This window comes from Anabas testudineus, chromosome 2, assembly GCF_900324465.2.
Source record: "Anabas testudineus chromosome 2, fAnaTes1.2, whole genome shotgun sequence".
NCBI lineage: Eukaryota > Metazoa > Chordata > Actinopteri > Anabantiformes > Anabantidae > Anabas > Anabas testudineus.
Window position 1 is genome coordinate 32,755,782 of NC_046611.1, and position 20,610 is coordinate 32,776,391.

The 20,610-nt window shown below is 39.4% G+C and overlaps 1 protein-coding gene across 3 annotated transcripts in view; it reads right to left on the reverse strand.

Annotated features, from left to right (window-relative positions):
- The window catches only part of nrp1a (neuropilin 1a), a 56,489-nt gene extending 49,373 nt beyond the window's left edge, over positions 1-7,116 (reverse strand). For 2 of the 3 annotated variants that reach the window (XM_026364449.1, XM_026364447.1), the window contains exons 1-2: positions 4,892-5,603; positions 3,801-3,975 (exon numbers count right to left, since the gene is read on the reverse strand). In XM_026364449.1, the coding sequence (XP_026220234.1) occupies positions 3,801-3,975; positions 4,892-4,958 (242 nt within the window). In that variant the 5' untranslated portion in view covers positions 4,959-5,603. Of the gene's footprint in view, positions 1-3,800; positions 3,976-4,891; positions 5,604-6,503 lie in introns of those variants that run through there. The other variant, XM_026364448.1, reaches the window with a different exon arrangement.
- Positions 7,117-20,610: the final 13,494 nt, after the last annotated feature.

Consider the following 20,610-nt stretch of genomic DNA (forward strand, 5'->3'; position numbering starts at 1 on the left):
TGACATGCTATGAACTATATTCATTCATATGGATCTCCACCAATCAGTGTCACTCCAAAGCCCCATCCCATCAGCCCCACAGGCCACAGCACTTCCCTTCTTTAAAAGCTGCTACTGCCACATGCAAAGTTCCTGTTGCATTCCTGCCTTATTTATTTTCTTCCATGACAACAGTTGATAAACAGCCACACAGCCAACTTCTCTGTATTTGCCACTGGTTGCCTTACAGAGGAGCATGAGAGAACAGTGGGGGGTGGGATGGGGGAATGGTTTTCAGATGTAGGGAGGAGCGATTTCTACTCCTCTTTGTCATGGAACTGTTGCATGCTTTTCAGGTGAAAGGCTAACAGAGGAATTAAGGAAAATTGCCAAGTGGATTTTACCCCTTAAAGCTCCTTCTGTCCTCCACTCTAATTTCCTATAAACATGTGGCCCTCTTTGTTGTGCACTATGGTAGTATTCTCCATGACAAAGAAAGAGCCAACTGTAGATCTCGAATACGGTAACACTCAACAGTCATTTCTGTAGTGCAGACCCGGTCAGGAATGACAGGAGGGGCAGGATGTCTTTTGTGGATGGTACACAGCACCGAATGTTTGCTTTCCCAGCAGGCCAAGAAGCTCCATGGAGCAGCTCAGCAGGAGATAAGAATGGAAAGGGCAGAAGGGCAGTGAAAGGCAAGGACTACATTTAAAAAGAGGAACAGAGTGATTTTCCAAGCTTTGAATTACAGGCAATTAAAGGCAGGAGTCTCTTGCAATACTTTTAAAGCATGACAAGGCAGGAAACTTTTGTTGACTTTGCACAGTCTCCCCCACACAGGGCTGCTTGAGAAGACATTCCTCAAATATCTACTCTTCTCTAGTTCCACAGTTCCGTACATCTGATTTGAAAGCCCCTCCATTTATTGCACAAACCATCCCGCTGGAATTTCTGTTCAAAAACTACAATTCAGATGGAGAACAAAGCAAAGAATGTGAGGGAGGACTGAAAAAGGAGGAGACATTCTTCCTCCATGTTGACCCCTTCTCTTCTGCTCCTATAACAAACAGTGCAGCCTTGACTGACTGGCTGATTGACTGCAGGGGATTTCAGAGTGCTGAAGAAGTACAGTGGCTAGTTTTTGATCAAATCCATTGCCATCAAATATTCATAACATACTGATACATCATGTATAGAAAACTGGTTCTCCTCTTTGAGTCAGTGGGAGAGGAGAAGGTGGAGAGAAAAGCCTGCCACTCTGGATGAAAGATTCTCGAGTTTAACACCGAAATCTCTAACTTTATCGAACTAAGACACAAAATCCTATTTTGTCTTTCAAATTAGATAAATTGTCATTCAATCTGTCCGTCTCTTAAGATTCAAATCTACTAAAACAAAATAAGACATTTTTCCTTTACATGGCAGAATGGTCACAGCCAGATGAGCTTGACAGCCCTTATCAGATACCAGAGAAACAGAATGGGTGCATGTGGAGAAAGTGGAGCCAAAGCATATCTATTTACTTCAGTTTATAATTTGAGCTTAGTTTGCCCATTCCACTGGTTTTCAGAGTGAACTTACTTTAGATAATTGCCTTGAAGCACCCTGCACCTTTGCCTCAAACTTCATTAGCTTTAAGAACTCTGTGAAAGTCATGCATTGCGTGCAAGGTAAACATGTTCTGCATTCAGAATAGCAGGGTTCACTTAGTCTCCTTATCTCTGTGATGAAGTGCTTTCCTCCTCCAGCTCTCAGGATGCAGGCCTCTTCACTTCCCCAAACAAACCTGTCAAGGGTAACGCACACATGCAGCAAAAACACAGCTGCCAGACTCCACTCAGTGAAGGCTGTTTTTCTTTTTATGAGTACCACTTTTAGTGATTCTTGTTTGGCTTGCTGATAACAGCCATGTTGAGGAACATGTGGGGCATATGTGTTCCATTTGCCCACTAATTAGATTGCAAGGCAGTTCACTGAAGCATGCATGTTAGCCCCTACTGCCTGCCCCTCCACCCACTCTGCCAGTCCATCAGATAAGGAAGCCATTCTAGCTCTCATCAGTTTCCTTTATGTAAGGACTGAGTGAGGTGAGTGAGGTTGCAACAGGGAGTCTGATGGGTCCAACATAAGCACACTGAGCTACTGTCTGGGGGTACATACCATACAGTAAGTAACTATTCCCTTTTAACAATCATGATATCTATGAAATGCTTTGTCAGAGTTTAGTACAATAACCCATCCTCATGTTAAACAGTGACATCATTTAAAATAAAGTGAAATGAAAATTGGTTAGAGCCTTTCTTAAGCCATCTGCGTGGCACAAGCAGCTTTTTACATAGGTCATCTCTAGAGATCCTCACACATACAAATGCATCCACTATTTAAACTTCATCTGCTAACAAATTTATGAACAGCCTATTTACTCACACTCTGAAATCTATAAAGGCAGCGGATGCTCAATGAATGGGCAGAACTAATTTCTAAATTATACATCGATAGATCACTAAGCTAAAAGCCCACCCTCCTGTCAACTTGGAAAAAGACTGCATCCCCCTGTCTGCCATAAATCCTTGACAGCAGTAAAGAACAGTTAAAGTGGGACTGAAATCCAGGATTAAAAATAACAAACCACGCAAAACTTTATGGGGGCCATTCAAGGAGCACAAAAGAAGTGCAAGGTCCAGGTTTTAGGTGAAACAGGGATACAGTAACAGGATCCAGCAAAGCCCTGTACTCTCCTGAGCCCTGCAGCGTAAACAAACAGCTGAGACAGGGCAAGGCAGAGGCACCAGCACACGCGCAAAAGCCACACACACACAGACACAGGCGATGAGAGTGAGGCAGTCTGCCCAGGCAAGGCTCACCTCAAGGCACCCACACACTGACAAAGCCTCATCACATTATTGTCTGTATCTGATTTCACTGACTTAACCTGACAACAGGTTAACACATACCCCTTCTATTGGATGCAACAGTGTTTGGTCTACAAGTCAAATAAAGATCAGTAACTAAGTCCCATTGTGATATTCAGCTAATAAGTGTAATTTCACTGCTCTTTTGATTGTTTGTTCACAACTCTTATACAGAATGAAGTAAACAGTTTGTTCAGATGGATACATTTCAGTGTATAAAGGAGCTACAGCTGATGACCTCTTGGAGTTTTTGGAATGGTTATTGAAACTTATTTTATACAAAAGTGACTTATTTCTATTGCAACACCAAACGGCAGTGATGCCTAACGTATTGGCAAAGAGGGATTCTACTTTCACGATTTGAGAGAGTGTTCATGTCAGCACTAGATGGCGCAGTTTCACGTGCAATATGCATCAGGGAACGAGGGGAATAGTCTCTCACACACATTTACATTTAGTCATTTGGCAGACGCTTTTATCCAAAGCGACTTACAAGGTTAGTCAGGGTATGCCTAAGACAGCAGCTAAGACCCCCCCACCACCACCACCACCACACACACACACACACACACATACAGAAACCCATGTCCACATGTATACAAGCTAAATATTAGAAATATTAGATATCTCATTCTTTCTCTGTGGGTCGGGGTGGTCGGCCTTCAGGTGTGCGCACTACATTGTTCTGCAGAGGCCTCAGGGCCCAATAGTTACACTGAAACGCTTATGGACATTTGTATCTTTTCACTTTTCCTGTGGTATAAATAAAAGCCAGTGAGATTAAGTATTTCATACAATTCGTTGCATCCCCAACAAGAGGCAAAACCTCACTAAATGAAGTGAATGTTTCTGGGATCAGAAAAGCCAATGCTTCTTACGACACACTCCTTAACTCATGTTACTTACTTGCATTCTCGATCCTCCAGATCGAAGTGCGGGTTGAAGTTGATGAGGATCCGCTGGTGAGGACCAGGCGCCGATATCACCCACACACACCTCTGAGAAGGGGGATAAGACATGGGGTATCCGGGGGAGGTGAGGTAGTTGGCGGTTGAGATTCTGATATTGCCTCCACATTTATCTGAAGAAGAGAGAGGGAACAAAGTTTAGAAAAGATCTAAAGTCCAAGAATTACAGAGCAGACGTAGAAGAAAGTAATAATCATTCAAAATAATCATTTGATCTGATAAAATAGAACAACAACAACATCATCAACAATCAACCACAAAATTCAAGGTTTTAATGTTTCATTTAGCTGAAGCCAAATGTCAGTCGTACAGTTCCTTTTAAGAGGAGTTTTATCGTGAAAAGGAAGAATTTTGTTTTAATAGTTGTTTTCCAGAGGCCCGCTGTTGCTTTACACTCACATGTATCCTCATTTTCGCCCGTATTCATCCTTTTCTAATAAAAACCTCCACCCTATGTCGTTCTGTCCTAAACGCACACCTCTTAAAAATCTATTAAAGTGGAATAAAATGAAAAGAAATATGAGCACGAACGAAAACTGGTGCTGTGAGAACACGGGGAAATTGTGGAAAGGCAGGATTTGGGCTGACTTTTTGAACTCTATTCTGTCGCTGATAACTGATCTAAATCATTTAGTGAACTTTGACACAAACGCGGTGTGTGTTAAAAATAAGAAGTGATGAGTTCAAAAAATTATTAAAAATAAAACCTGATACATTTAAGAACAGGTTTATTCAAAGAATCACTATCCAACATCATAAACACAACAGAGAGGTAAAAAGGTCACATTTATTAAAGACTAAATATAATTAATAAAAGAGGCAATGCGATCTCTACTAAACAATATCTGTAATACTGAAGATTTAGAATAAGAAGGATTTTCTTTAGGCGTTGGCAGAGAGGGCAGGTGAGCTTGCGAGTTTGCCAGAAGAATCAGGGGAGATATGGGATGGCAAATCTTTAAATAGGACTAGAAGCTTTACAAAGAACACACAAGTTTTATTTATACAGGCATGAAATGTCAAACTTACCGTTTTTGAAAGCCTTGACCACCGAGAATATTTCCATGAACAGGATAAAGGCTAATCCACAATGCATCCTTGTGTTATCATGAAAAAAATAAAATTACGCATATAAAAAAAATCGCTCAGATCAACTCCAATCAAAGCTTTTTGGCAGGGTTCTCTCCTTTTAACTCGACAAAAAAAGGGAAGTGTCTGAAGTTGGAATAGATGTGACTGCGGGCTCAGGTCGCTGGCATCCTGTCTTTCATCTCCTGTTTCCTCTCGCCTGTGCCGGCAATGCCCTTCGCTCCGACACCGACCGTGCCATTCCCTCTCCACAGAAGTCAAAGAGTAAAGTATATAAAAAAAATGACCTAGTCTCTTAGCGTCCCTACTGAGCCAAATGATGCCCGGTCAGGAAGTAATCCGTGGCTGTGGAGTGGAAAGAAACACATGGAGATGTGAGCTTGTTAGGAATGATCGCCGCTGCGCTCTGGACATTCCCGACTCTGTAGAAACGCGCGGTTGGTGATATAAACAAGACAATAGAGGTACGCATACACTTCCTTCCCAGTTTGTGGCAGTTTGTGGATTCCGAGAGGTTAATGATTGGCTCGATTGCAAACAGCCTACCTATGTGGTAAAAGCTTCGTGTCTTTATGTGTAAGCGAAGCTGCACTGAGTCACATCGCAGCAGTTCAGTTCGTTAAATGACATGACTCTCTCTCTTCTCCCTTTCTTCCTCTCTCTCTCTTTCTTTTACTCCCCCCACCCACCCCAACACTCCATCGACCTTTACAGATCGGAGCTACAGAAATATTACTACTGCCTCTAGATATGTTAACACAACATAACTTCCTCTGGGACTATTCCAACCATTACTTAAGATCTTCTCATTCAGATTGACTATCTGACTAAAATACACAAACAAAAGATCTTTTAACACAGGGGGGTTGTATGGATATTTTCTCAGGATGTCCCGATCCGTTCCTGTTTCGTATCTGACACACTCAACCGCCAATCAACAGAAGTTCCCTATTGTGACTTTTAATCCATCACAAGACTCATTCTCCAGCTCCACAAGGATGCACATCTGCACTCCAGCTCTTGTTATTGGCTTACTTTAACTCCGGACCTGCTCTGTTTTAGCTCCTTATGGATTTCATTTATGTTCAATAGATACACCGACTGTTGGATCCTGTTCCACAGCAGTGCCACTATTAAACTGGCACTTAGGGCAAATATAGGCCAATTTAGGGGAAATCAATTAAAGCGCAAATTCCAGTAGCCTAGAGTCGTTTAGTCAAGCCTGCCCTTACTGGGTCACACTGCACAAAAAGCATCGGAGACAGCTTGTTTTCAGCAACCTCCATCAGCACATACAGCTCAGTCCTGCAATGCACAAATCTTCCTAAACAAAAATAATGTCATGGTTAGGGAATTTAGTTTTAATACAAATTGCTTTTGCATATATATGTTAACATAAAACCACGAACTGTAAAAAACAATAATGGAGTCATGTCATCCAGATGTGTAAAAGTAGACGTCATATAATGAAGAAGATTAGCTATTCTAATTCTTGTGAAGAAACATTGCTTTTATCCTTTTGCATAAGACAAATAAAAACAGCGGCATTCACCTGAGTCTGCGCTCGCAAACCCGTCGTCATCTAGCCCTCCTGTCTGTACTTCCAACATGCGTGGAACTGCGCGTACGATCCAACAGACTGCCTCTGATTCTGTCCAGAGCTCACCAAATGTTCTCCAGACCCTTACAAAAGCAAGTCAACTTATCTTCCCCCCAACATCTCAAGTTTACGCAGTGGAAGCAACTGGTCCCGGGTCCACACACCGCAAGGACGCAAAGCCGATGTCCGGAGACCTTTACTCCGTTCCGCGTAAGGAGCAGTCCTCTCCTCGCTGATCTCTCCGGGTCTCCTTGTGTCGCTCGCTCCCATTCAGTGCTCCCACACGTGAAATCCGCTCAGTGATAGGTTAGAAAAACGTCCACAACGCCAAAGGAGTGCAAACATCAATAAAGACAATTAGACTAGTCTTTATAGGTCTAACATAACAACATGTTTTTCCGTTTCTCCGTGCGCTGCCGCTCTCGGATTCTCCGCCGTTGCAAACGCAGACGGTCCCCGCACGCCCCTTTACAAGGGCTGAGTGAGCCGGGGAGCGACTGTTTGCGCTTAGGGGTATGCTCTTGAGAAGGAGATTCCCCTCAGTTGCCTCTCTCCACCGGGCTGTAGGCTTTGCTGGACACCAACTAACAACTTGAGGGCGTGTCTATGGTTATGAAACCACAATGAATGAGGTAGATTTTTAAAAACTGTTTCTCATTTACTTTTACAAATTGAGAAGATGTACCACATACCATTAGGGTTCTGCACTAACATACCAGTTAACATCATTTTGGTCACACCAGAGAAGATAGAAAATAAAATAAAGTATGCAGGGGTCACTACTGAGTATTATAGAAGTTATAACACTACAATAAGAATATCATAGAGGTATCATGGGTTCTCTGTCAGTCGTTTCACGTCTGTTCAACCAACTTGTAACATATTTTCAGGTAACAAACACTCGTCAAGCTCACCTTACTGTACTGCCTTTGAAGCTGCACAGATGGGTTTATAGATGCGCTGACTGAAGGTTTTTTGCAGATGTTCAGTAGGTTTTAGTCTTTAGACTTTACATTACAGAGCAATAGTAAGTCCGTGTATTGCATATCATTTTACGGTTCTAATAACTAAATCACTGTATTACTCTATGAGGAGCAGAAGCAGCTGACATTTCATGTGCACACAGTACAAAGAGATGAAAAGTTGTAATGTTTTTATGACACAATAGAACAAGATAAGCATACCCTGCTCATTATTATTTTTTATCCTTAAGGGAGAGATACGGAGGACTGAGAAGCTTTACTCCCATCTCAGTCCTGGTAAGTGTCTTATGATAATGTTAGTCGTCGTTAGTTATGAAAATGTTAAAATAGTGCCGAGCATCTCTATCAAAGGCAGAACTAACGAGCCTGTTATATCTTCAGGATAACACAAAAACAATGGCTTTGAGTCATTTCATCAGAGTGCCTGCCTGTGCCATATCTAGAATGAGAGGAGATTGTAGGGAAACAAGGGCCATTTAAAGAATTTCTTCTTCATATTTATCTGCACTAATCTTTGCTAAAGCTCTAATGAACACTTAGAATTAATTTCATTAGCCTATAGCCTTTGTTTACTAAAGTAAATGATTCACACTAAAGTGTAAAGGTTCAAGTCACTTGGCACAAAGTCATTGTGAGCATTCCACAATGAGTAAAGGTGAATTAACATGTGTATATATACATATAGACACATCCACATATTAAGATATGCTGATGTGCATACTATACATCTACAGGTCACACAAAGCAAATTGTACTGTATATGTATAAAGGTATTTAAAAACAACAACACCTTATGCTCTCATGCATCTATACCAATCTGATAGTGTCAGAAGATTCCTACTTGTGTGTTTACTTTCTCTCTCTCTCCCCAGATATATCATTCAGTATTCTAATGTTACAACAAAGCTTTTTGTTTGAACTTTGTTCTGTAAGAAAAGAAACCAAATTAAGGGGACTTAAGTACTCTAATATGAATCATCCACTGATTTCCTAAAGTTATACTAGGTCCTGTGAAAACTGCAATGATTTCTACCTTGTTAATCGTACAGGAGCATAGTTTCTCCAGTACAACAAAGAGTTTACCTTTGAGAAGAATCAAACCTAGTAGTCACGGGGGGATACGCTGGACCACCCATACAGAAATTTCATCCATTCTCCAATCATAGCTGCAGAGCAAGTACTGATATTTTCAGCAGTGTTGCCCAAAATGACTGGGTGCAGAATGCCAGTCCTGATGTCATAGCATCCAGGGTATGTTGAGCTGATGTGAGTCTGAATCCATTTCCCTCCTTACCATTAGAGTGCGTCAATGACTTCACTGTGGCACATACTGTGGCTTTTTACGTTCAGTATTAGATGACAGAAATGCTATTTCCTCCTCCAGCGATACAGTTTAAATAAACATTCCCTTTTCACTGCATTACAAAGTGGATTAGACTTGCAGACCAGGAAAGACCTGTTACAGTTTTTTTTAGTTTCTTTGGTCAATACAGTTAATCTCAACTCCAAAAGCCTCTCTCACCAACAAAACACATCATACATGTTTCAAGTTCATTCCTCCTCAACACTGTCCCACTCAGGAGGAAAATACTGACACAGATGTAATCAGTATAATCAGTAGTTTATCACACAATAACATGTTTGCACTTTATTGGTGCACTAAACTATTTCATATTGTATTGTAACAAGCATGACCCAGCAGTGCAGCAGCTTGCTTCAATGGCATTCATTCATTGTATGCTGCCCCTTTCAACTGGTCTCTCTCAAAGAGGGTCCATGATTCACTAATTGTGGCCCTTATCTCATCAGAGATCAGAGCTATTGGTCTTTCTCTCTTTCTTCTTCTCCCTCTCTCTTCCACTATTCTCTCTCTACCAGCCTGTCCTCTTCAATCCATATTTCCAAAAAAACTAAACAAAACAAAACAAAAAAAAATTACCATACACTCACATGCACACATTTTTTAGCTGTGGACTGCATGTTTTTTCCCTCCCTCTGCCTGTACTATATGTTTCCAGTGTGCAGTTACTGGACTTACCAACCTGCCCAGTGGTTTTGCTGCTTGGTGTTATTGTTTTTTGTTGCCTGCTGTTTTTCTGTCTCTCTCCTTTGGCAGATGGCCACCCACCCTGAGCTTGGTTCTACTGGAGGTTTGTTCCTTTAAAGAGAGTTTTTCCTTTCCATTGTGACCTAGTGCTTGATCAAGTGGTATTGTTTGATTTTCTATAAAATGTTTATATTTTGTAAGGTCTTAAACAGTACACGATAAAGTGCCTTGAAATGACTTTTGTTGTGATTTGGCACTATAGAAATAAACTGAATTAAATTCTGTATTGATTTGTTGACAGTTGTTAACTGTTCAACAAAGTGTCTTAGCATTTCAAAAGGGCGCTACAAAAATATAATCTTTTGCAGGGAATGGTCTCTGACTGAGAAAGAAGTTAATGAATTTTGGTAACTATGCTCACTGAAAGCATTTTATGTGAATGCAATGGAAGTGTTTCACAATTTCTCCACATTAACTTTTATTTTGCTGATTGTGTGAAAAGTTTTGACCAATGCTTGTTAGCAAGTAAAATGAAAAAAACTGTAAGTGGATAGCAGCTATATAGCACTCGCAGTCAAGATGCTGCTGCACTGTACCTTTTCACAATTTGATTGCTGATAATTACTAGCCAAAGAATGTTTCCCACACTCTAGAAAAGGCAAAAATGACACACCTTCACTGTCTGTCATAATCCTGGGCTGTATTGTTCAGAGGAATGTGAATGTGTACATTCATACACTGCATGTTTGTGTGAGACAGGATGTGGAGAAGCAAAGAGAGAGAAAGAGAGATAGAGAAGTGACTGTGTATAAAAACAAAGTGGTGAGTCAAACAGAAGCTGGGGCAAGCTAGCTCTTACATATTCTACTTCTGAGGCCCAGGGTAAAGATATGGGGAACAGTGGAGACCCTGAAAAAAAAATCTCTACACCCCTGGCTCTGGAGAGGCGGGCTGGTATTTGTGGTTGTGGTGGTAGGTGGTGTGGTTGAGTCAAATGAAGTTCTGGAGTAACTGAAAAAGGCAGTATTTTTTCTCTGAGGCTTTTGAGCAAGGCAAAACTAAGGACTGAATGTAGTGCTTCCGAAGTTTAGAGACATTTAGGTAAGGGGGGGATGAAAACAAACGTAAAACACTTGGATATTCTTCATTTAAAATGATCCTGGCAGAAACACAGAGAAAAAGAAGGAAGAACAAAGGTGGGGTAGAGAGAAAAAACTATAAAGAAATGCGTTCATTAGAAGAAGAAACATTTACAATAACATTTGATGAAGCAGGTATGAATAAATATGCATAATGTTGCTGGGAAGCATTGAGAGGTTCTCATGGGCAGGAGAAGGCTGAGAGTGATGGCTCCTGAATTAATTATGAGGGAGCCTAGTGTCTGTCTCTGGGTGTGCATGTGAGTCTTGGAGTGTCTTCCCATGTAACAGCATTTACAAATGCTAAACAAATGTAGCATATAGCTACTTTGCATGTCTGCATGTGTGTTCACATCGTTATCACATTGTATTTAATAATGTAAGAAGTTTTAATTAGGCCCTTTTGAGAGTTTAGACTTTGCTCTAGGGTTTACTGTAGTTTAGGTTAGGGTTAGGCATTTGCAGTGATGGTTAAGGTTTGAGTAAGAAGCTAGGGAATGTCAATGTGTTATGACAAAGAGTGTAAGCAAAGTGCCTTGCAAATTCCAATTTTTATGCAGATACAGTATATATATATTTTTTTTTTTTACTTTTTGGGTGGGTTAATGTTCTATCCTCTTTTTGTCTACATTTCTGAGGCTGAGATGATGAATATTGTGCTGCTCATCATCAAATGCTCAGGGAGAAGCCCCAGAGATCACAGCAAATGGGGGTATGGGGTGGAAAGGGTGGGTGGGTGAGAGCATGAGGGAGCTGTCATAGAGAAATGCTATGTAGGTCAAGAAAGAATTGCACTGGGATATTGCCTCCTCAGCTCTGAGTCTGGGAAGCTGATTTGATTTCCAGTGAATCCATCTGACTTGAATTATGAGAGATTACCCCTTTTAAAATCACTTTGGTGACTGCTATATAATCCTCTGCTCTGAGGGGGGCTATACATCTACACATTATAGTGGCTAGTATATATATATATATATATATATATATATATATATATATATATATATATATATATATATATATATATATATATATATATATATATATAGTCCTTAATAATACAGTTTCTATATTGGGAAGTTGTGTTTTTATAGACATGCATTGAGGGGGGAACTATGCTTCCTACAGTATCTTGAATTCTAATGTTAAGATAACCACATGGTTTTTTAATGGAAGCACATTAACATGAAGACATGTACGGTACCAAGATCACAATCAGAGATCTTCATCAATACTCAAAGCATGAGAACCACCAGAATCAGGCTAAAGACTGAATAACTAAGAAAAAGGTGAAAAAATGTTTGTTATCCTACACCTCCCTGAGGAAAAAACAAATAGTAAAATTAGATGAATATATAAGTAAATAATGTTTATATGATCAAATGTCACCCTTGTGTAAGAAAAAAAAAACATCTATCAATCAATCAATCACAATATCCATACTCATGAACTTTCTGTAATTTTCTTCAGGTTTAATCCCAATTAACAATTACAGAATATATCATATATTTAATGAAGTCTTTTTGAATATATCATAAATAACTTTGATATCCTCATGAGAGAAATATGTAACACTTTTAACCTCAGAACTCTCGAGTGTGGAGACAGTGGGTTGATTTAGTCATTCACTGCTTTCTGTGAATAGAGACATAATGTCAGTGGCCCTAACAGTGAAGTTTAGACTTTTTAGACACAGTTATTGGTGATTAGCCGGTCAGATTGAATTTTTACATACTGTGTGTAAAGCAGCTTCCATGCCTCTAATAGATACTCTACTATGACATTTCTGAAGCAAGTCTTTACCACTACTTTATTGATCCCCAACTATTATATTGGGGAGATTGTTGTCATTGACACCTTTCCATGTGACCAGGAGGAGCTGGGAATTGCACCGCAAATTATTTTTAGTCCTGGAAGACGGCCCCAGCAACTGCTTCATAGCTGCCCTAAATTATTGTTGATAAAAACTGTGGTGGTATTTTGATTTCTGGTGATAATGACATGAACAATCTTTCTCTTGGTGATGAAAACTGCAGAAAGCAAAATAGAGCCAATCCCTGCGTTCTATGCTTTGTCCCGTTAGCAATTGCCACAATAGGTGGTAAACCTAGCTTCGCCTTTGGGCCCACCAACTTCACAAGGAGGCTAGGAACATACACAACAGGGATAAAACTGAAGCCTGAAATAGCAGCTCAGTAAACACAAATCCCAGTGCAGGGTATTTAAGAAGAGGAAACCTCAACAAAGGCAACCCAGTCTTTGATAGTAAAGATTAACTGAAACAGTGAGACAGGCTACTGAGGAAGATGAGACACAATTATGCATTATGAGTACTGCTATGCAGTATTTAGTTTGTCTTGGTCACAAGCACAGACTGTTACCATGCAGCTGTTGCTGACAAAACACTATATCATGTGATACCACTGGTGATTTACTCTTGGAGTATTTACAGAAGATATGTAGACAGAATGTGAATGAAGAGTCACACAAATCACAGAAGAAGCTGTTGTTCCATTCAGACCTAAGTGGAATGAGAAGTAGTACAGTAGTTTCACTATGATGTCACAGTCACACAAACACAAACATCACAGGATTGTAACTTACAGAGAAAGCCAAAGATGGAATGAATCATCGTTTTTTCAACAATTGAGGGGACTTCCCACATCGGTTTGTGTTACCAGGTTGAAAGTAGACAGTAGGTTGAAAATAGATAATTAGTTAAAAAGAAATAAAAATGAAACCTGATACAGTAAAAGTATTCCTGTGAACAACATGTGGAAAAAGTTAAAGGTGAATACTTTCTGGATGCACTGTACATCATCATCCAGCCCTGTGTATGTGCATTTATTTTTCCAAACCAATCTGGTTTCCAGTCTTTTCAGTACTGCTTCAAGGGATCTTGCACATGACCCAAAAGTGAGGTATATTTTGTTCAATCACAAAGAAGCATTTGTTTCTGAGAAGTGACCTGTTTCATGCTTTCTCAACTTCCAATAATTGTTATTGGAAAAATCTCAACTCTCATTCGGAAACCTCAACTTGTTTTTTGAAGAATTCAAATGTCTGTGCTACGTAACAGTTTCAATCTGTGAATTTAACCACATTTCTAAAAAGAAGTAAAAAGGGGAAGGAAAAACCAGAAGATCAGACAGGCTCTAAACAATCCCTGAGGATTATTACAGTTATTATCAAACTGTTTGTTGTAAACATCCATCACAGGCAGGAAATATACATATAAGTTTCAGCTTTGCACCCAGATCTCCTGTGCAATTAGTAATTATTACAGACTTTTCAGGTGCCTTCTTAGTTTGTTTATCTTCAAATAAAGATTATCCACATTATTTTAAGGTTTTAAGATGACTTAGCTAAAGTGCTGAGTTGTAAACATTATTCCCCCTTTAAATTATTGCAATGATGTGTTGCAATTCTTCCAGACCCCAGCCGTGACCTTGACTGATAAATTATAAATAATACCACAACTATGAAAATAGTTGTAGACCCAAGTTGTTACAACCAGGATTACTTTTATTAACTACTAAATATTAACTTCAGGCTCACATACAGTACATTTGTGAAACTCGGTGCTCTCCTGTAACTCTACCAACAGTTAATGTCTCCAGTGCTTTCAAGTTCCAAGCTCGTTCCTGACAGCTCTGGGTGACCCCTGATGTCCTCTCTTTCCTTTCCATCAGTTTCTGGAGTTGTTATCCTTACTGCAAAGTGCCACTGTTGCTGCAGGAACAAACTAACTCGATTTCACCATTTAAGAGTGGAGAAAGCAACCTGAGTGAGACAAATAGAGACAGGCATCAAGAGACAGAGCTGCAGCAGGACAGAAACTGAGAAGGAAAAGAGACAGACATAGACATATACAGGCAGGGTGAGAACAAGAGAGAGACAGAAATATTTGAAAGCAGATGCAGTAAGTGAGAAATGGAATTGTATGTAGAATAAAAGATAGAGAGAGATATTGTGATAAATAGAAAAAATAGAGTGGGAGGGATACTGAGTTGCATGTAGACACAAAGCAAAACATAACTGGATCCACACAAAAAACAGATAAGCTTATATACAATAATTGATGCTAATCAATAAAAAATCTTCAGTGCATGACTTGGGATGCTTTTCCAACATCTTGCAGTGGTTCCCACATATGTTGAGCACTTATTGGTTGATTTATTTCATGCTGGAGTTCAAATCATCCCAAACCATTTCTGTTGGATTAAGGTGAAGTGACTGTGGAGGACAGGACATCTGATCACCCATCACTCTTCTTGGTCTCTTCAAGTCTTCTTGGCAATGGTACAGTGTGACACTGTAGAATGTTGGGTTAACAATGCTGATTAAGTGTGCCTTTAAATTGCTGATAAATTACCACTGTACTGCAATTCTGATGCTGCTAATTTTATTAAATGTATCTGCATTAGAAGTAGTTTTGGTCCTTGTGAAAGCCAGTTTCATCATAGTGCTTGATAGTTTTTGCAACAGCACTTAAATCAACGTTTCTCATGAATGAACCTACTGTGAATAGATCCATTCACCCATGAGAATGGCAAACAGGACTGTATAACAAGATCCCCTCAGAACAGAACTGACACTCAAACACAAAATCCTACTAAGCACCTACATGCACCTACATAATAGTAATTTTTTTATTATATAAAAAACATACAAAACATACATACAGTGTATACGAAGAGAAATAGACTGAGAAAAACTGGAAAACCTACAGAGAAGACTATTATCAAAAGAAAACCCATCCTAGTCCCCTGTGAACATCAACAGAAATATTTATATACTGGTGTAAATCTCCAACCTACTATTTGACATACCAGTAGTAGTAAAATACTACATGAGCTTGGTCTTTTTACTTTTTCTAATGTGATTCTCAAGATAGCATGAAACAAGTTTCACAAAGCCACACTACAGTTTCAATCTTCTATGAAGACTCATGAAATCATTTTGCTAGTTGTAGCCAGGCCTGTTTTTTGGATGGAGGGCAAAAGCAACAGCTCAGCTTATGTTTTATGTTTATTATAAAGCATTTGATGAGAGTGACACTTTTTAAAAGGTCAAATGGATTGGGTGGCTGCAAAGCTACATTGTCCACAGTCTAGACATATGGCTGTGTGTAATTGCCACACAAGCTTAGCAAATGCTTCATGCAAAAAATGGCACAAGAACACCAAACACTTGCTCTCAGCATATTGTTACTATAATTGGTAGTTGGACAAAATCATTGTTGGCTCTGTTGGTTTTTTAATATTGGCACCCCATATTAAATTTCACTGATTGAGTGTCAGATTATTATCCATTGCAGATACTTGTTTAGATGTTAGTTGAAATCCATTGTTTCTGATAGACGAATAGTCATACCAGCAGTAGATGGACACTGTGATGTTTTTGACGTTCTCTGATTCTATTTGTTTTGCTGCTAGTGTCTGATGTACTGATATGCCTTTGTTTGCTTTATCAGTCATGATCTGGACCTCTCCAACTCTGCCACCTTCACAGCCTCACAATGGGTGCTTGAGGCAAGTCAAACACATAGCAATCATACAGAAGTTATCTTGCCTAGACCTGCTGGTGGTAATCAGTGTCACATCACATTGTCTTAAAATAAAGCTATACAACATCTGCTCTTCTGTTCTTTTCCCTTTATGCCGACCCCATCATCTTGTAAAGCTAAGAAAGTGTATCTAAGCAGATACTTTATTTTTCTTGTTTTTTTATTTGCTCTACGACCAAAGAGAAACCCACAAATACGTTCCCCTTGTGTTGATTCAATTCATTTTTTGTTTTAGACTGACAGACATTGTAATGAATTGCCATGTACAGCAGGGTGACAAATAACACTGATGGCATTTGATACAGTGTTCCTTTAGTGCTTCAAAAACACAACAGGATATCACAATACGTAAACACATCCTTCCTGACTTTTCCTTTGGGGATTAATAAAGGTTATCTTATCCCATCTTACCTTATCTTATATTATCTTATCTTCTCTTGATCCCTCTCTTGTGGAGAATGACAGACATGTCTCTCTTCTTCGATTTCTGGGCAAGACCCTAGAAGAAACAGTGTTCAATCAACATGTCTGACCTCCTTTCTAGGAACAACCACTTTGATCTTAACCAGTCTGGCATCAAGAGTGGTTACTTCAAAGAAACTGCACTCCTGAGGGTCTTGAAATCAGTTGTTTGTCCTCTACTCTTTGACATCTATGCTACATCCCTGGGCTCTATGACACAGATTTTCCTATCATAGCTATGTTGACGACACACAACTCATTCTGTTCTCTTTACCTGATGACTCCACTATCTCTTTACGCATCTCTGCCTGTCTCTCTGACATCTCTGCTTGGATGAGTTTAAAGCATCTTCAACTCAACCTCTCTAACACAAAAGGTCATCAACACAATGTCTTCAGTAATTGTCCCCCGCTAAGTCTGCCACTACTCTCCTCTGTCTGAAGAGCATGCAGAGTGTTCCTTTTAACTGACTCCTTAACTCCTTAACTATTAAACCTAAATTATTATGATCAGTCAAAAAGGACACACGTCATGCCACTCTTCAGATCTCTGCACTGGCTTCCTGTAACTGTCACGATTCCTGCCTGATACCTGTCCAGGCCATAATTACAGATATGTTTCACCTGTGTTCCCTGTGTCATTTCATGTCATGTCTTGCCACCAGCCCTGGTACCAGCCTTGCTATCAGCCCTGCTACCAGCCCTGCTACCAGCCATCCTCCTCTGCCTAGCTCTCTGCCCTTGTATACCCTGGACTCCCCCCCTGTACTCTGGACTCTGTTTTCTGTTATTTGCCTGCTCCCATGCAGTGATTTTTGGTTGTACTTTTATTTCTGGTTGGTTGTTACTTTTCTTTACTTTGTGTCCTGCCATTCTGGTAGTTTTATGTTGTTACTTTGTTTTTGTGTGTTGCCAGTTTTGTGTTGTGTCTGTTCGTTTGAGTCTACCTATTAATAAACCTGTCTTCTGCTCACCCCTGCCTCGAGCCTCCCCTTAATTGTGACGGTACACTCTGGCCAGACTGTGATGGGCAGATTATTTGTTAACATGCCTGGACACAGCAGTTGGACTGAGCACTTCAAATCTATTACCAAATTAGTCAAAATTTCATGTTTACAGTAGGCACAAAATATGTTTATAATATGTTTACTGTTGAAAAAGTGGTAAATATTTCCAGAACCTTTCATTTAATAATTTTTTTCAATTCAATTTTATTTGTACAGCACCAAATCACAACAGAGGTCATCTCAAAGCACACTTACACAGTGTAAGGTTTAAGACCTTACAAAATATAACTGTACACAGAATCATATAAAAAACTCAACAACATTTCAGTCCAACTATAAATGTTGAGGGTAAGACATCAAACAAGAATAGGACAATAAATGTTCTAAAACTAAACCAAATACAAAAGCATGGATTGAAATTCACCTTCCCGAAATGCAATGCAGGTCATGCAGCAAACATATTGAGTTTTTGGTCTTTATGTTTCTTTCTATTTCACAAAACAATCATGACGAGAGGAGAATTCAGTGTAAAATGAGCACTCATCAGGAAAGTCTGTCATTGGTGGTGTTTGTTTTCAGTTTGCTATAATTCAGAAAGCATTTATTTCTCTCTGTCAATTAACAGGAGGGGCAGCAGCTTGTGGCTCCAAAAAAGAACATCTAATTGACAAAAAAAATCACCTCCACATTCATTTTCTGCTCTGAGGTCTCTTGCCCATGTTGGTTTAACATAAAATGTTAAGCCGACTTAATGAAGTAGGTTGAAGTCATTGAAGTGCTCAAAAAAAATAAAGCTGAAATATCTTCAAATTTACAAACTCCATCTGCTAATGAAGATAGTGTGATACAATTAAATGTTCCAAACTTCCCTTTTCTGGTCAAAATTTACATTTGGGTGAAAATAATATGCAAGCATGTTTGCCTTAAGGCTAGAACATAACTAATCTCTGCTGGTGAGCGCATGCTGTCAAGACCCAAGTTTCCCGCACACTGTTGGTTTCTAACACTGTAGTGGTTACTGTGGATCAGTCTACTGCAGCACATAGGAGAGATGCAAAGACAGTTCTGTGTCAAAACAGTTTCAGTATGTAAAGGTCACGCAGCAAATGTGTTGAGTTTTTGGGCTTAATGTTTCTTATCTTAACATCAGAGCATTGTAGAAGAAGGTAAAAAAAGGTAGTTGGTTTGGATGATTGACTGACTAATGAGACAATTAGTGCAATACAGAGCTTAAAAAATTTTGAGGCAAGAACCAGGCTTGCACCACTTTTTGCAAAAAGTATTGTTTCTCTGTTTCATCTATATTCATAAAACGTACCAGAATCTGCGGTTAAAAATGTTTACAACTTATCTTAACTTCTGTCAATCCTTCAGCCTGTCAAGGTTCTTTTTCTACTCAGATTTACCCTGTTTCTATCTGCTTAGACTTGAAAGATTTATTCAGTTGAATACTCTGGCATGAATACACAAATAGAATAACATCAAGAAACCACATTAATGTATTTCAAAAATAAATTGGTCAAATGCTTCCATACCCTCACCTATCTTACCTTTCCTCATGCAAAATCATCAATTACATCATTATAACAAATCTTACTTAGTTTGGTTAATAGTAAAGATAAGAAGACCACTAAGGTGTTCCTGTGAGATGGTGGACCTTAGCTAGGATTTCACAAACTTTATGTTTGCATTTCTCTGTCATTAACTTTGTGTTTTCCTTCTCTCACAGTTGTGCTTCCTCCTCTCTGTCTCCCCCTCTCTCTGTACTTTTCTGCAGGTATGCTTGGCCTTGGAGCTGTATATCTCCAGAGTCCAGTTACTGGCACTACCAATATGCCCAATGTTTTTGCTGCTTGTTTTTGTTTGTTATTGCCTGCTGTTCTTTTCTCTCTCATCTTTCCACCGCAACCGGTCGAGGCAGATGGCTGCCCACTCTGAGCCTGGTTGTGCTGGAGTTTCTTCCTCTAAAGGGGATGTTTTCTCTCCACTGATGCCTAAAGCTTTCTCAAATGGGATTGTTGGGTTTTCTATATAATTCTTTATAATTATAATAATACATATTAATAATGATACTGTAAAGTGCCTTGAGATGACTTGATTTGGCGCTATACAAATCGAATCGAATTGAATTGAATTGAATTGAATCGAATCGAATTGAATTGAATTGAATTGAATTGAATTGAATTGAATTGAATTGAAGATCCCATAGTATGCGACATCCGCTAGTCATTTTTGAACACATATGACTCTCTGGTGAATGTTGACACAAAGTAATATAGAAGTGCACTCAATACTTTTTTTCCACTCAGTAGCAGCAGAGCACAAAGCACTGACAGTTCTGACTAGTTTGTGGCTGCTGGATTCACTTCAGCACTGAAACTAAAAGATGGGCTGATTCTGACTGCAACCTAAACCTGGATGTCATTCAAAGTTTGGAGGTTTAAATGTTATAAACATTGAGCGTGGATTATTTTGTTGTCATATCTGCACAGTAATGCTACGGCTAATGTGACTAATGTTAGATTTTCTCAGACTCCGAAGAAGGAGAATTTTTGGGCTATTTGGCGGACAGAACCATAAGTGTGAACCTTGCTGGTTCTGAATCATCTTCAGCTCCCCTGTTATATGGAGTTCGTCAAGGGTCAATTTTAGGGCCTCTCCTTTTTTCCCTTTACCTACTTCTTCTGGGTTCCATCCTGAGGAAGCATGGTATTTCTTTTCATTGTTATGCTGATGACAGTCAAATCTACATGGCACTAAAGAAAAGTGATGACTTCTGCGTAAAATCACTTCTGTCTTGCATTGATGACATTAAGGAGTGGATGGCCCTACGTTTTTTAAAGTTTAACGATA